General features: G+C 41.5%; 1 protein-coding gene across 3 annotated transcripts in view; it reads right to left on the bottom strand.

Moving 5' to 3' along the window:
• Positions 1–18228, bottom strand: part of ATXN10 (ataxin 10) — a 214281-nt gene that overhangs the window by 118392 nt on the left and 77661 nt on the right. For all 3 annotated transcript variants that reach the window (XM_049884658.1, XM_049884655.1, XM_049884656.1), the window contains 2 exons: positions 13900–14065; positions 2043–2151 (listed from right to left, as the gene is read on the bottom strand). In XM_049884658.1, the coding sequence (XP_049740615.1) occupies positions 2043–2151; positions 13900–14065 (275 nt within the window). The remainder of the gene's footprint in view (positions 1–2042; positions 2152–13899; positions 14066–18228) is intronic.

Here is an 18228-nt window from a genome sequence, read left to right as displayed (position 1 = left end):
TAACCCTCCAGGAGCTGCATTTAAGTGCTTCACATCAGCTCACTTTCACCCTCTCAAAAGGCCAATTAAGGCAAATATCATTTTCCTAACTTTGGAATGAAGAAATCAGTCTCAGTCATTTTGTAGAGTTGGGATGGCAACCCAGGTCTCTCCTGGCTCCAAACCCATGTTCTTTCCACAACGATATACAGTTTCCCAGGTTCATGATGTTTTAATTTTAACTAAATTAAATAACACATTCATATTGGATTCTAAGTATCTTCTCCAATTGCTCACTAGTTCACCTTCTGATCTACACACAAAGTCATCTGAGGCTAAACTACAGGCCAGTGTTACAGTCAATGGTAAGACAGTGACCTAAGAACGAAGAGTGGGAGACAGAGTTCTGGGGGCCTATGGGGAGAAGCAACCCACCTAGCTCTGCCTCTGGAGCAGAACAGCGTTTTCAAAGAGAGGTACTCGATGCCTTTGTTTCTTTCACTTATTGGAGATTTAATAATGTACCTTAAAAAAATTAGAAGAGGGGTATGGCAAAATGGCCATTACCAATCTAATGAAGTCTAGCAACATTTTTAAATGTGCCTCTAAACATAAAATTAACATTCTTCCTTAGTATATGGGTCACCAGAGTAAGTACAAATCTTTTCTAAATGAAAAAAAAAAAAAAAAAAAAAATAGTGAACAGTGAAGAGCAACACCATACACATGGCTAACCACAGGGGAAAGATTCTACGCAAATTAGTCTGCGAACAGCTGTTTAGCAATGATGATAATATTTCAAAATATGGCTTCCTCTGAAAAATATTCTAAGAACCCAATATATAATTACTAAATAAGTCTCCAGTCCCTGAAGAAGGACACCATGCTTGGTAAAGCAAAGGATCAGCAAAAAAGAGGAAGAGGGTTGGAGAGGGATGCTGGTGAGGAGTGAGATTCTTGGATCAGGTGGACACTTGAGACTATGTTGGCACCTCCTGCCTGGAGGGGAGATGAGAGGGTGGAGGGGGTTAGAAGCTGGTGAAATGGACACGAAAAGAGAGAGTGGAGGGAGAGAGCAGGCTGTCTCATTAGGGGGAGAGTAATTGGGAGTGTGTAGCAAGGTGTATATGGGTTTTTGTGTGAGAGGCTGACTTGATTTGTAAACTTTCACTTAAAGCGCAATAAAAATTATTAATAAAAAAAAAAAAGAGAAGACCCTCGATGAAACGGATTGACACAGTGGCTGCAGCAATGGGCTCAAACACAGCAACAACTATGAGGATGCTGCAGGAACAGTGTTTCTTTCTGTTGTATGTGGAGTCACTATGAGTCAAAGGTGACTCGAAGATAACCTAACAACAACACATTATCAGGTACTATGCTACATGCCCAATAAATGTAACTGGGAAGAATTTACTGGCCAATCTTGGAAAACTACAGTAACATAAAAATGGCCAGGATCATCACAACTACCACCGTCGCCACCACCACCCCCACGACCAGCGCCGTCGCCGCCACCACCACCCCCACGACCAGCGCCGTCGCCGCCACCACCGTCACCGCCACCACCACCCCCATGACCAGCGCCGTCGCCGCCACCGCTCCCACGACTAGCGCCGTTGCCACCACCGCCCTCACGACTAGCATCATTGTCACCACCACCCTCACGACTAGCACCATCGTCACCATCACTTTCGCCACGGGCACCATCGCCACTGCCACCCCGCGCAACTGGCACCATCGCCGTCGCCATCATCACAACCATTGTTAACGATTCGTCTATTATGTGCACCCTGCCTAAGAGACACGGTTATCCCCATCCTTCTGATTAAGCAGTGCAATTAAACAGCAGGTGAGTGGCAGAACTGGAATATGGACTCACGTTTACCCGGCTCCAAAGCCTGAGCTGTCACCACAACACCATGATTCCATCCAAGGAAAAATATTCAAAAATCTCAAAAATGTATCAGTAAACTGAGGATGTGTACTTGGACTTACGTTGCAGTACAACAAGTCAAAGGTTTCTTAGCTAGGAGTCACAGTACGTGCGCTACTTCACTCACCGATGGCTCTTTCCAGCAAGCCAGGAAAGCCCTGCAAATAGACGAGCAGATCAGGATTGGCAGTCATTTCACAGAGGACGTCAAGAAGCCGAATTATTGCCAGGACCTCCTAAAAAGAAAGGGAAATACAACCTGTAAGTACATTTTAAGCTAAATAATTTGACTTATCAATAACTTTATAAAGAGAATGAAACATGATGATAAATATGATACAGTCAATGCTGGTAACAAATTTAGACAAAGACAAAGCTGAAGAACAAACGGAAGCATTAAGTGTGTACGTGAAACACTCCTGTTCACTGACAGCAGACCATCTGCCATCAAGAATGCAAGATTATGTGTCATTATGTGTCCTCTTGGAGCGAAGAGTCAGGAAAAGTTCTTATTCAAGCAAAAATATCTTCCAACAGTGGAATAAATGTTCAAAATTACTAGCTACGCACATAACATTTATGCAAATACTTTCCTTTTAAAGCCTTCCCGGCATGTAAGTTCCACTTTAAAGATGCAAATATCCCATGAAATACATTAATTTCTTCTCCACAGGAATCCTGTAAAACGTTGTGGCTGAGAGAACTCTGGCTGTAAGAACACGCATTCTTTCTGGGTAAATATAAACCTACATGCAGTATCTCAGTGGACTGGAAAAGATAATCTTACTTGGAAATGTCAGTTCACAACGCTGTTTAATAATCTGTTGTCAGATAATGTGACCAAGAAACTGCCTACTGCGTGGTATCAGGTGGTCCATGTACAAATTTTACGTGTAATTTGTTTGGATCTTGAACACCGTTTTTAAAGTATGCATTGTTTGACAAAATGTGGTAGAGGCTGTAAACTTAGATTCATAAAGATAACATTCTCCAAAAGAAAAAAATGAATTACCTTCTTTTGTTAATTCTAAACATCTATTTATTGTTTTCTAAGAGATTTAACAGTAATACTTTAGTATACAGCACTCCAAAATCTCAAAATAGCAAGAAACCAACAAACATTTTTATTACCTTGGATCTTAAAATGTCATTCAATAAGTTACACTTGCTAATTAAAAAGTTAGACAAAAATTCTGGATAGAAGTCTGAAACTAGCAAAATATTAAAAAGACTCTTCATCCATACAATGGAACATTACCCAGCCATAAAGGGAAATGAAGTTGTGATACATGCTACCACATGGATGAACCCTGAAAACATCATGCTGAGTGACGACGTAAGTCAGACACCAAAGGACAAATGCTGTATGGTCCCACTTATCCGAAATGTCTAGAATAGATAAACGTATAGAGAAACCCAATACCCAAACGTATGGAGACAGAAGTTTATTAGTGGTTGCCTTTTAGTTTTTTTTTTTTTAGAGGCTGGGGGATGGGGAGTTAACTGCTGAAGGGGTAGTGAGTCTCCACTTCAGCAGGATGTAAAGTTCCTAGAAATGGACAGTGATAATGATAGTACAATACGGTGAATGCAATTCATGTCACTGAAGTGTATACTCAAAAACAGTTAAAACGGCAAACTTTTTTTAATATAGGTTTTACCACAATAAAATTGGAAAAAAAAAAAAATCGTTCTTAAATAAATGCATCAACTTCCCAGGGCTTCAGCATCCCCTTCTGCTACACAGGAAGCTGGCCAGCAGCAAGGACTGACATCTCTAGACACCATTTCTCCTTCAAGAAATAACTCATTCCTGGTCAGGGGCAGAGTGTGTACAAGATGATCCTGGACCCCTTGTCATCCCAATAAGCAAGAAGCCATCAAAGACGACCAGAAGCTTGTCAGAAGGAATCAGAAGCTACTTGAAGAGGCTCCCAGCAGCCAAAGATGGAACAGGAGAACATCAGGAAAAATGGTACCTGCAATGGACTGAAAACTAATCAAGGCTGTAAACCCACGACTACATAATGATAATTAAACAAAACAAAAAAACGTACCGGTCACTTCTGGATGAAGCCACAAAACTATCATGACTTCGAAAATCAGTTACCAAGGGGGATAAAATCAAGCATTAACCCTGCCTTTCTTAATCAAAATGTACCTTTGATAGCTCGATAGTTGATGAAGGTAAGTTCTTCTTTATAAAACATCCCAGCTAGTAACTGAAGAGTAACAGAATCAAAATGCCGCCATTTTGCAAACCCTAAAGAATTCATGGATCTAGGTGATACTCATTGACAGCTGCTAACATCACAAGGAGAGAGAAACCCGGACACTCTGTGCCTCTTGTCAAAGTCCTTACTACCAACAATGAGACACCGCTGCCCAGAATGACTCCAATCCGAAAGCGCCTCGGAACTAATTACCATTCACAGAAAACCAAAGGGAAAGAAGAACATGTTAACTGACACCACAGAGATTACTCATCAAAATCAAAACTATGGAAAACTACAGGAAAAACTGCCCAGATTCTTCAACAAATAACTAGTGGGGTGGTGATGGGGAGGAGGGGAGCTGAAACGAGACATATAAACCAATTGCAACGTAGGCCCTCATTTGTATCCCGAATCAAAGGAAGAGACATGAAAAAAGAATTACTAGACAATATGGAAATTTTGAATAGTGTTTATCTGACTTTAAAAACTCATTGTTAATTTTTTAGATGTGCTAATCGTACTGTACTTATGTCTGGGGCCATCTCTATCTTCTAGGGATACATATAAAATATTTACTGACCAAATGAGATGCTGGAGCTTTGCTTCAATCCAGAGCAACTGATATAAGAAGGATGGGGTCGTGAAGGGAACAAGCAGTAATGAAGGGTAACTGCTAAAGCGAGGGATGGTACATGGAGGGTCAAGAGCCTTCTTTCTCTGCCTCTGTCTGTCTCTGGAATTTTCCACGACAGAAAAGCAAACATAAAGTTAGGGCTGTAAAAGGTGATCTGGAAGTTTTCTTCCAGCTCCTAATTCTCTATCAACGGAAATAAACCTAAAATTAATCTATTCTCACCCAACACACCCCCAATTTTATTCACTAAAATCCTTTTACTACTAAAGTGTTTCAAACTCTTTAAAGTGTTAAAAACGTGAACGTGACCCAAGCCATGGTGTTTTCAATCACCTCATATGCATGTCAAAGCTGGACAATGAATAAGGAAGGCTGGAGAACTGATATCTTTGAACTATGGTGTTGGCAAAGAATATTGAATATACCATGGGCTGCCAGAAGAACGAACACGTCTGCTTGGAAGAAGTACAAACAGAATGCTCCTTTGAAGCAAGGATGGCGAGACTTTGTCTCACCCACTTTGGACATGTTATCAGGAGGGATCAGTCCCTGGAGAAGGACATCATGTTTGGTAAAGTAGAGGGTCTGTGGACGAGAGGAACACCCTCAATGAGATGGACTGACACAGTGGCTAAACAATGGGCTCAAGCATTAACGACGACCGTGAAGATGGTGCAGGACTAGGCAGTGTTTCGTTCTGTTGTACTTGAGGCCGCTGTCATGGGTTGAATTATGTCCCCCCAAAAATGTGTGTTATCAACTTGGTTAGGCCATGATTCCCAGTATTGTGTGGTTGTCCTCCATTTTGTGGTTGTAATTTTACCGTTGACAGGATTAGGGTGGGATTGTAACACCATCCTTATTCAGGTCACCTCCCTGATTCAAGATAAGGGAGCTTCCCTGGGGTGTGGCCTGTACCACCTTTTCTCTCTCAAGAGAGAAAAGGAAAGGGAAGCAAGCAGAGAGCTGGGGACCTCATACCACCAAGAAAGCAGCACCAGGGGCAGGGTGTATCCTTTGGACACGGGGTCCCTGCGCCTGAGAAGCTCAGGGGAAGATTAAGGACAAGGACCTTCCTTCAGAGGGGACAGAGAGCGAGAGCCTTCCCCTGGAGCTGACACCCTGAATTTGGACTTGTAACCTACTAGACTGTGAGTGAATAAAATTCTTTGTTAAAGCCATCCACTTGTGGTATTTCTGTTACAGCAGTACTAGATGACTAAGACAGTTGCTATGAGTTGGAGCTGACTCAACAGCACCTAACAACAAGGATCATCAGGAAATTAATAAGGGAAGAACAGCCAGGAAAAAAAATCGCTCTTTTGGAAAATAAAATGAGTGAAATGCCCTTCTAGATATTTGAAAGCATTACTGTATTCTTGATTAAATCAAGCAGGGGGAGGGGGGGAGTCAGGCAAATCAAACAAAATTGTGTCAGGAAAAATTATAAAAGATTTTGAAACAGGAAAAAAAGAAAAGATTAGTCTCCTGTCTAGCTCATCTGTCTGGGTTAACTAGGCCTTCCAGTGTCTTTGAGCTATTTTACACTTTGTAACTTGCAGAAAACTGTTAATAACAAAAATGATTCTTGTCCATAGAAATGCAAATCAGTTGTGTCTGGTAGGAACACATGTAATCACTGCCTTGTGGAAAGACCAGCTTTTGCATCGACTTGTAATTTCATTTCAGCACTCCTTTTTGCCATATAAACACGTGGCTCTTTGAATTCTCCCTGGAACCAGCTGTTAACATCTCACTGCTCCCTCCGTAAAGAATCAAAAATCCAGAAACAGATCCAAATAGCGTACATACAGGAATTTAGCATACAATACAGGTCACAATAAAATTCGTGGGAAGGATGGGATTATTTGCTAGCTGGTGTTGATAAAATAATCAGCTAACATTTAGGGGACATTTACTATGTACCAATCAGTACACTAAATGCTTTACTTGCATTAAAATACAACCCATCTTATAGGCAAAGAAACTGAGGCACCGAGAAGTTAGGTAACTGCCACAATCATACACTAGTAAGCAAAGAAGTTAACATTCAAACTCAGGCAGTCTCATACCCAAGATTTTAGAATCTTGGACACTCAAGCTCGTTTGGGTCCATACCTCCTCCTCACCCGAAAATAAATTCTAGACTGATAAAAAATGTGGACTTAGCATTAAAAGAACTAGGTTGTGTAGGTGCACATTTCTATGATCCGAGTGAACAATACATCCACAATATGAGGAAGACCCTCAATGAGATGTACTGACAGCGGCTCCAACAATGGGTTCAAGCGTAACAAGAACTACGACGAAGGTGCCGGATCGGGCAGTGTTTTATTCTGTTGTACATGGGTCGCTGTGAGTTGGAACCAAATTAAGGTCACCTTTTTTAAAACAGCACAAAAAAAAAAAAAAAAAAAAAAATTTCTTTTTTTAACAACAGCAACAAGTATACAAGGTTTACTAAAACTTTAAAAAAAAAATCAGAAGCTGTAAGAATAAAATTGATAAGCCTAACTAAATTAAAAACTAGCAAATCAAAAACTTTAAAAGGCTAAGAATACCACAAATAAGTTCTAACAACAAAGTAACTACGGAAAAAATTTTGATATACCATATTTTTACACACACAATGTACACTTTCTCTGTGTGCCAACTGTACCTCCCCCCATGTGGTATATTCATAAGCGTGCTAACATTTTTACAGCAACATATAAAAAAATTGGCATAGTAGCACTTATGAAAATACCTCGTGGGGGGGGAGGGTACGGTTGGCAAACAAACATAGAAGGCATGTTATGTGCGTAAAAATACAATAATTATGAAAGATTACTTTTCTGAAAACGCTTATTAAATGTATTTTAAAAGGTAGCTTAATATGCAAAATAAACGAACACATTGGTCACTGAAAAAAAACTAAAGAGAAATGCTAATGCAATCAAATTGGGGAAGGTTACCGAGGACGTGGGACACCATATACTCTCGTGATCTACCGGTGCCGGCTTTGGGGTGCCATTTAGAAGTCTCTCTACATCTCTTAAATACTCATACTTTCTGACCCAGCAATTCAACGTCCAGGAATTTATAACCCCCGATTTACTTATCCAAAACTGCAAAGATATTTATACAAGGATGTAAAAGTTTAAAAAAAAAAAAAAAAAAAACCTGAAAGCAGCTGTAATGCCCATCTATACGGGACAAACGAAAAATTATCATGCATTTTATATAGTAAAATACTATTCAACTATTAAAAAGGGTAAGAAAAATATACATGGGTTAAAGTGGGAAGATACACGAGATAGATCACAGTAAGTGAAAACAAGTTGAATAGTGTACACAGTACTGTGAGAAAAGTACACAAAAAATGCACAGGTGTGTACGTGCAAGAAAAAAATATATACACGCATATAACCATGGAAAACGGGGCTAGGAAAAAAAGAAAACGTAACTTTTTTTGTTTCACTGACTTCAAACAAAATAGAAAATTTTTTTTTACAACAAAGTATTTGCAAAATAGAAAAAATTAAATCTTTATCAGTATGTGAAACCAAAGGACATTATTTTACTTATTCCTCAAATATTTATTAAACACCTACTACATAACAGGTACTACAACTTAAATTGGGGATGTAAGGAATAAAACAGGATATGGAACACCCACAACCTGAGGGTAATTCTCACTACATATGGGTAGAACACAAAGTTAAACAAAATTTTTTTCAATTGTCAGAGAAAAGGTAAGACTCACTGTAACCGGTGATGGGACTGAGACTCAATATAAAGCTAACCTGAATTTTAAATACTAAGGATTAAACACTGAGGTCTGGCAAAAATACACCTGGAGCCGCAGGCACGTGCCCAAGGACACAAAACAGATGGAGACAAGCACAGGGCTACACAGATGCAGGACTGTTGTTAAAACGGAGTGTATGGATAAAACCTCGGGATCTGAAAGCCGAAGAATTACATCAATTAAAAAACATATGCTCTAAAAATGATCATTTTCATTCCCATTTTTGGGTCATAGCGTCATGAAAACTTTTTTTTTTTTTTAATTTGTATTGTGCTTTAAGCGAAAGTTTACAAATCAAGTCAGTCTCTCGCACAAAAACTTGTATACACCTTGCTACATACTCCCAATTACTCTCCCGCTAATGAGACAGCCCGCTCTCTCCCTCCACTCTCTCTTTTCGTGTCCATTTCTCTAGCTTCTAACCCCCTCCACCCTCTCATCTCCCCTCCAGGCAGGAGATGCCAACATAGTCTCAACTGTCCACCTGATCCAAGAAGCTCACTCCTCACCAGCGTCCCTCTCCAACCCATTGTCCAGTCCAATCCATGTCTGAAGAGTTGGCTTCGGGAATGGTTCCTGTCCTGGGCTAACAGAAGGTCTGGGGGCCATGAGCACCGGGGTCCTTCTAGTCTCAGTCAGTCCATTAAGTCTGGTCTTATGAGAACCTGGGGTCTGCATCCCACTGATCTCCTGCTCCCTCCGGGGTTCTCTGTTGTGTTCCCTGTCAGTGCAGTCACTGGTTGTAGCCGGGCACCATCTAGATCTTCTGGTCTCGGGATGATGCAGTCTCTGGTTTATGTGGCCCTTTCTGTCTCTTGGGCTCGTAATTACCTTGTGACCTTGGTGTTCTTCATTTTCCTTTGATCCAGGTGGGCTGAGACCATTTGACGCATCTTAGATGGCTGCGTACTAGCATTTAAGACCCCAGACACCTCTCTCCAAGGTGGGATGCAGAAAGTTTTCTTAATAGATTTTATTATGCCAATTGACTTAGATGTCCCCTGAAACCAGCATCGTGAAAACTTTACTGAACATCTAGTCCTAAAAATACACACTTGAGTAAATGCAGTGGTCTGGTAAACTGGCTATAGGGGTAGGGAAAGCAGGAGTGGAAAGCCCTAATTTTAGCATTTGCGATTTCCATGGTACAAATACTTTCACCACGGCTGATTTCTACCAACCAATGGTTTGACATTCTATCGTACACAGGGTCGCTATGAGTCAAAACCAACTCGATGGCACCTAACAACAATGATTTAACAACCAGCTTACAAATTTCTGAATATTTAACGATGGACTCTGAGAAGGTGACTCAGACCAACCCCCACACACCACTGGGTTACGGTGTATTTAAACACTGAGGTAAAGGGTCTTCTTAAAATGATTGTAGCTTTTTTTTTAACTTCTAACGTAAAAGTATAACATATATACATTAACATGCAGAAGTCGTGAGTACAGAGCAGTTTTCAAAAAGGGAAGTATTTCCAAAAGAAAACTGTCTAGAATTTCCTATTCCATTAATATATAACAAAGCCTCCCATCTTGGGGGAAAAATCTGTTTGAAGAAAAAATACAAAATTTCCTAAACGTAGCAAGTTATACCAGGTAATGCCTTGTTACAACATTCAGATCATGCATACTTTACACCTAAGTGTCTTGAAAAGGTTAAAGCTGTGATTTAAGAAGTACCTACATTTTACTTCCTTTTCTCTGTCTCCTAGAGAATTAACATTAAAAACATTTTCTGAAGCAGAGCTCACTGCTCCTCCTGCTGGAAACAAAGGCAGGTCCATCTCCAGACAGGAAAGGCGAGCCTGTGAGGAAGATCTTCCCTCCTGTACCACAGAAACTGCACTACCGGCATTACCTGAGCCCTAACATGGTCTGTAGGACACAGCACAGAACACAGTTCACAAGGAGGAAATGCATCCTAGTGACACAGCAGTCAGCCTGGCTGGCACGCCCAATGGAGCTAACAGAGTCACATGACCACACATAAGCTATGGATCCCTATCTGTGTCTCCTACCTGTCCACCTAGCAACCGCCGTCAGCTGGCAGTCACTGTGGGTCGAAAACGACTCCGTGGCGCCTGATAACAAGGGTGTTGTATCTGTTGTCAACCTGGGAAGAACTGACATCTTATCAACATTGAGCATTCAGAATATTCTCTTAAAATCACTTTAATACCTGCAGGGTCTGAAATGATACATTCATTCACTCCCGATATTGCTAATTCCTATTTTATCTTGCTTTTTTCTTGATTGATCTAGTGAGAGGCGTTATCAATTTCTCGTTTTCTTGACTGCCTTTATTGTTTGCCTGCTTTCCAGTTCTTTGATTTCCACTCATCTCTGTTATTTTCTACATTCAATTTCTTCGGGTTTAATTTGCTCATCTTCTTCTAGCATCTCAATGGGGGGAGCTCAGCTCACTAATTCTGAACCTTACTGTTTCCTCAAGCCCAACATTTTCCTATTACCGGGCTGCATTTTACTTCTACATATGTTATAACCTTCACAATTTTTAATTTATTTTCTTAATTTGAACGGTCAAACCTACTTTAAAGATGTTAAAAACTGTGCGACCGTCTTCTGTATTTTTAACTACTCTCATTTACCATTAAGGGCCCCTGCATTCCCTTGTGCAGATCCAAACTTCCATCCGGTCATTTCCCTTCAGTATAAAGAACTTCAGCTAACACTTCTTTTCATGCTGGTCTGCTTCTCAACAAATTCTTTCTGCTTTTGCTAAAAAAATTTTCATCTCACTTCCAGTTTCATAAAGATTATTTTCTCTTTCTCTGTGGCTTTTTGTTAACTTCTACTTTGTTTTTGTCTTTCAGCACTTAAAAGAGGTTGCTCCTTTGTATCCTGACTTTCATTGTTTCTGATGAGAAGTCAGCAGTCATTCTTTTCACTGTCTCCCTGTACGTAACTTGTCTTTTTGTTCCGGCTGCTTTTAATATTTTCTCCTTACCACTGGATTTCAACAATGAAGGGCATTGTGATTTTCTTTGTGTTTATCCTGCTCAAGGTTCACTGAGCTTCTTATCTAAAATTTCTTCCAGCCATTGTTTCTTCAAATATTCTTCTGCTCCATTCTCCTTTCTGAGACTCCAATTACACACATGTGAGACTGATATTGTCCAAAAGGTCACTGTTGAGAAGCTGGTAATTTTTCAGCCCTTTTCTCTCTGTGCTTCAGTCTAGATAGTTTCTACAGCTGTATCACTGAACTTACCATCTTTGCTTCTGATATAAGATAGGACTCTTTAGATATAAGTGACCGGGACAAGAGAGTAGTCTGAGATGATATCTAGGTTAAGTTTGGAAGAGCAGATGGAACACACAGAAAGGATATTAAGAAAAACGAGGAAATCAGTACTAAAACTTATTTTGGCGAATAGTACCACTGGCTCCGTTTCAGACACAACCAGCTGCGGCTGAACTGACTGCAACTCCTGGTGACCCAGGTGTGTCGGAGGAGCACTGTGCTCCACAGGGTCTGCAATGACCGGTTTCTTTAGGCAGTAGACCACCAGGCCCTTCTCCTGAGGCGCCGCTGGATGAATTTGAACCTCCCACCTTTCAGGCAGCAGCCACACCCCAAGGCGGACCAAGGTTTAAATGAACAGCAGGACAGTGAACTCAATACACCTAGTAGACACGTACACACTGCTGTCGAGCTGATTCCAACTCGCATCTAGCAGACGGTGGGTCTCAAAAGAGAGTTCGGGGCAGGGTGGAAATACAGATTTTGGAGACACTCATGTGAGAATGGATGACAGTACACTGAAGAAAAAACTCTGTGAACACCTATGTCAAGTAAAAAAAAAAAAAAGAAGACAGAAAAAGATTCGGAAAAATAATTGTAAGGGAACAATCACTGAAGAACTGGGAGAGAACAAGGTCGTGACGGTTAGGGGAGAAGCAGCGTTGTGGTGTGGAAGACATGGCCAATAGTGCCAAACACTAAAGAGTTCACAGAGGATAAAGTCTGAGAAGGAGCTTGGCTCTGAAGAAATCACACAGGCTTTTGGAGACATCGATCTCAGTAGCCCAGGGACACCAAGAACCAGATTTACAAGAAAAAATAGTAGTGAGGAATGACTGTTCTTTTAAGAACTCAGGTGGAAAGAGAAAGAAATCTGAGAGAGAAGTTAGTGAAAAGAAGCAAGAGGGTAATACATGCAGCTGCTTAGGATGGGACCTACCACATGCTGGACGCTCGATGATGGTAGCTGCTATTATTCCCAACAGAAGCTTTCCAAAAAAGGAGCCAGTAAAGAAATCAAAAGAATAAAGCTACAAGAGAAGCTTAGATGGATACTGTCATGGAGAAAATAAAAAGGAATGGCATTAAGGAAGTTAAGTGGAAAGAAAAAAAACAATTCTAGCTTTAAGACAGAAGGGAAGGAAGAGGAAATAGACCAAAATAAAGAGAAATTCTGAAATAAATAAAAAGGATGAAAACTGTTCATATAGGCTAGTTTCCATCTCCTCAGAAACGAAAAGGTCTGAATGATGTAAGTCAGCCGTGAGGAGGGTACAAAGTTTTGGAAGCAGTTAACCAGGACATGAGCAGCTGGCAATCTCCTGCAAAGGACAACATTCAGGAAGGCAATTTGGAAACGTGTGTCCAAAGCTTAGCAATTCCACTGCTAAGATTATGTCCTAGACTAGTAACTGGAAATGTGCAAAGATTTAACTGTAAAAACATACACCCTAGTGCTATTTATAATAAGTAAAACAAACATCTTAAATGCGCAACTATACAGAGCTAGACAAATGAATTGTGGCAAATTCTTTACCTGGAATGCCATTTTGGCATTTAAAAAAGACATTCACAATGTACTATTTACTTATTCGTTAAGCCAATATTTACAAAGTGTCTACTGTGTTCAGAGTCCTATGAACACAGCAGTCAAAAATTCCTGACCCCATGGGGCTTATATTCTATTAAAAAGGAGGAGGACAAAAGAGGAACTTAGAAAAAAGTACTGCCCCATGGAGCTTACCTTCTGTTAAACAGGAGAAAAACGGACTTACAAATAGATCTCACACTATGATTTTACTTTTAACATATACGTGTGTGCACGTGTTAAGCACACATGTATATATACGAGGTCATCAGGCTGGAAAAATATATTAACCAGAATTTTTTTTTTTTAAGTCCTTAATTGGGGATAGTAGAAATAAGTATCTTCTACTATTCTAAGATAAGGCTGCATTACTTGTCTAATTTTTTTTTTTAATCTTTTTAAAAAGAATCCTCACAGAGGACCTGAGTTTAAAAAAACCAACTAGGTCCTCTCATTTGAGACTGTGCGAGCTGTCATCTTACCTCATCCTCGGTCTGGTGCTCCGAGGTCACCTTCAGCACACCCCTGCAGTCATCCACAAAAGTGCTGGCAACCAGCTCTGCGTGGCTCAGGAACATGGGGATATCATCCTTGGTCAGTGGGTCATCACCCACCATCTTGGCTATCATAAGGTCTAGAAATGTCACCCTATAAAACATAAAAAGACTTCTACGTGAATATGTCATACTGAAACTGTACAAAGCTAACAATATTTACAAAGAGAATTTTAAGGAAATATTTTTATTTTAAATGCTTTGCCTTGTTTACACTATTTAGTTAAGAAATTTCTATTTTGTGAATAAAATTATTCATCACTTAATTAGTTTTTAAAATTATGGCTTCTTTTATGTTATGGCTACAGAAAGCAGAATTGCCCAATGTATCTTCAATACAGTGATGTTTTCAGAATGGAAATAATCAACGTGTTTGACGTGCTCTGTCAGTGTAGGCTTTACGAGAACATCTACGGCAACAGTCACAACAGCCACCCTCACTGGCTACCATTTACTCAGTACCTACTACTGAGCTGATTTTTTTTTTTTACTACTGAGCTGAGCGCTTCACACACATCATCTCATTTAATCCCCGCAAAAACTCCACCAGGCAGGTGCTGCCACTCAGCCTCCCACTGCTGCTGCTGCACCACGGAGTGATTTCCGCTCCCAGAGACCCTACAGACCGAGGAGAGCTGCCCACGGGGTGTCCCAGGCTGTGATCTTCACCAGAGCAGATCACCAGGTGTTTTCTTCCACACAGCAGCTGGGTGGGTTCAAACTGCCGACCTTTTCTCTAGCAGTTGAGTGCTTAACCACTGCCACCAGAGATCCTTAAGCCTCTCACTAAAGATGGGTAAATAAGGTTTGGTTTGAATGGTCCAAATGGTTAACACACTTAAATGCTAATTGAAAAGTCGGAGACTCCAGTCTGCCCAGTGGTGACCTACTTCCAACAAACTCAGCCAGTGGAAACTCCAGGGCACACAGTCCTACTCTGACACACCTGGGGCTGCCATGGTCAGAGACTACGACACAGCGACTGGTTTTTAAGGAAGCAGCGGCAGTTCCGTGGTAAAATTCTCATCCTACGAGTGGTAGACCCAGGCTCGATTCCTGGCCAATCGCTTCACGCACAGTCACCACCATCTGTCAGTGGAGGCCTGCATGCTGCCATGATGGTGAACAGGTTTCGGTAGAACTTTCAGGCTAAGAAAGACTAGGAAGAAAGGCCTGGCAACCTACTTCCAGAAACCAGCCAATGAAAACCTCCTGGATCACAACAGTCTGATCGTGGGGTGCCAGGAGTCACGGGCCGACTCAGAGCCAGCTAACACCACCACTATTAGGGAATGGACCCCAAAGCTCCTACACGGGCCCTCCACACCAGAGTCCCCATCTCACTCTCCAACTGGCTCTACTCTAGTCACCATCATAAACCACCCTTCCCCAGGATAAAAGAATCATGAATACAATTATCTAGTCACAATCCAAATAACAATTATTTTTTCAAGATCATTTACTTTACTTGTATATTTCCCATCCCTATTTACCAGAATACATATGTATTAAAATTTATTGCATATTTCACAGACAATAGGTTATATATGTGAAAAGTCACGATGTCTCCATTCTCCCAGTTTAGGGGCAAGGTGGAGGAAGTCACATCACAACCTCCTTGAGAACATATCAGAGTAGGTGTGGTCTACAAATCTTATTGTATCACTGGTTTAGTCACTCAAGCCTAGTGATGCAAACATAACAAAGGCCCAGTTAACGAGGTCAGCTACCGTCCTAGCGGGTGGGTGTTGCTGACTTGACCCCGACTCACAGCAGCCCTGTGTGACAGAGTCCAACTGCACCACAGGGAACTTCTAGGTCGCGACCTTTAAAGAAGATCACCAAGTCTTTTCTCCCGCAGAACCACTGGGCGGGTTCCCACAGCCGACTTTTCACTTTGCAGAAGAACAGTTAAGCATTACGCCACAGAGGCTCCTGATTGGACTGCTGTTGTTAGGTGCCAGCAAGGCAGTTCCAACTCATAGCAGCCCCATGCACAACAGAACCAAACCCTGTCCGGTCCTGTGCCGCCCTCCCAATCACTGCTATGCTGGAGCCCATTGTTGCAGCCACTGTGTCCATCTATCCCATTGAAGGTCTTCCTCTCTCTCCCTGACTCACTACTTTACCAAGCGTGATGTCTTTCTCCAGGGACTGGTCCCTCCTAATAACATATTCAAAGTACGTGAGACGAAGTCTTGACATCCTTGCTTCTAAGAAGCATTCTGGCTATACTTCTGCTAAGACAAATTTGTTTGCTTTTTTGGCAGTCTATGGTATATTCAATATTTTTCACCAACATCTTAATTCAAAGGCACCAATTCTTCAGTCTTTCTTATTCACTGTCCAGCTTTCGCATGCATGTGAGGCGACTGAAAACACCATGGCTTGGGTCAGGCGCAGCTTAGTGCTCAAAATGGCATCTTTGCTTTTCAATTAAAGAAGTCTTTTGCAGCAGATATGCCCAATGCGATACATCGTTTGATTTCTTGACTGCTGTTTCTATGGGCATTGATTGTGGGTCCAAGTAAAATGAAATCCTTGACAACTTCAATCTTCATTTATCATGATGTTGCTTATTGGTCCAGTTGTGAGGATTTTTGTTTTATGTTAAGGCGAAATCCACACTGAAGGCTGTAGTGTTTGATCTTCAACCGTGTTTCAAGTCCTCTTCACTTTCAGCAAGCAAGGCTGTGTCATCTGCATAACACAGGTTGTTAATGAGTCTTCCTCGAACCCTGATGACACATTCTTCTTTATACAGTCCAGCTTCCTGGATTATGTGCTCACCATACAGACCGAACAGGTAAGGTCAAAGGACACAACCCTGACACACACCTTTTCTGACTTTAAGCCACGAAGTATTCCCTTGTTCTGTTCAAAGGACTGCCTCTTGGTCTATGTACAGATTCCTCAGGAGCACAACTGAGTGTCTTGAAATTCCTATTCTTCACAATGTTATCCGTAATGTGTCATGACCCACACAGTTGAATGCCTTTGCGTAGTCAGTAAGACACCGGTAAACATCTTTCTGGTACTCTGTGCTTCCAGCGAGGATCTGTCTGACATCAGCAACGATGTCCCTCGTTCCACATCCTCTTCTGAATCCAGCCTGAACTTCCGGCCGTTTCTGTGGATGTACTGCTGCAATCGCTTATACTCAGCATCGTTTTACTTCCAGGGGTATTAGTGACATTGTTGGATAATGTCCACGTTCTGCTGGATCACCTTTTTTCGGAATGGGCGTAAATATGGATCACGTCCCATCGGGTGGCCAGGTAGCTCTCTTCTGAATTTCTTGGCATAAATGACTGAACACTTCCAGCACTACACCCACTTGTTGAAACACCTCCATCGGTGCTCCTGGGGGCTCGCTTCTCGCCAGCGCCTTCAGGGCAGCTCGGACTTCTTCCTTCAGTGCCACTGGTTCTTGCTCATCTGCTACCTCCTGAAATGGCTGAACCCGTTCTTTTTGGTGACTCTATGTATTCCTTCTATATTCTTTTGATGCTTTTTGAGTTGTTTAGTATTTTCCCCTTATAATCCTGCAAAACTGCAACTTGAGCCTTTAATTTTCTCATCACTTCTTTCAGCTTGAGAAACACCAAGCACGTTTTTCCCTTTTGTTTTCTAACTCCAGGTCTTTGCACGTGTCATTGTAAGCCTCTGTCTTCTTGAGCCGCCCTGTGGAATCCTCTCTTCAGCTCCTTCACTTTCATCATTTCTTCCATTCACTTCAGCTGCTCTGTGTTCAAGAGCAAGTTTCAGAGACCCTTCGGACACTTTGGGCTATTCTCTCTCCCGTCTTTTTAATGACCTCTTGCTTTTTTCATGTATGATGTCCCTGGTGTCATCTCACAACTCATCTGGCCTTTGGGTCATTAGTGTTCAATGCGTCAAACCTACTTTTGAGGTGCTCTCTAAATTCAGGTGGAATATACTCAAGGTCGTACTTTGGCTCTCATGAACTTGTTTTCATCTTCTTCAGTTTCAACTTGAACTTGCATAGGAGTAACTGATGGTCTGCTGTACACTCGGACCCTGGCCTAGTTCTGGCTAATACTGAGCTTGTCCATCGTGTCTTTCCACAGATGTAGCTGATGTGATTCCTGTGTAACCCACCCAGCGTAACAGTAGTAACGGTGACAGAAGGGTGATGTGATTCCTGTAACCCACCCAGGGTAACAGTAGTAACGGTGACAGAAGGGTGATGTGATTCCTGTAACCCACCCAGGGTAACAGTAGTAACGGTGACAG

This window comes from Elephas maximus, chromosome 4 (genome assembly GCF_024166365.1).
Source record: "Elephas maximus indicus isolate mEleMax1 chromosome 4, mEleMax1 primary haplotype, whole genome shotgun sequence".
Lineage (NCBI taxonomy): Eukaryota > Metazoa > Chordata > Mammalia > Proboscidea > Elephantidae > Elephas > Elephas maximus.
This window is presented reverse-complemented; position numbering and strand designations above follow the sequence as displayed.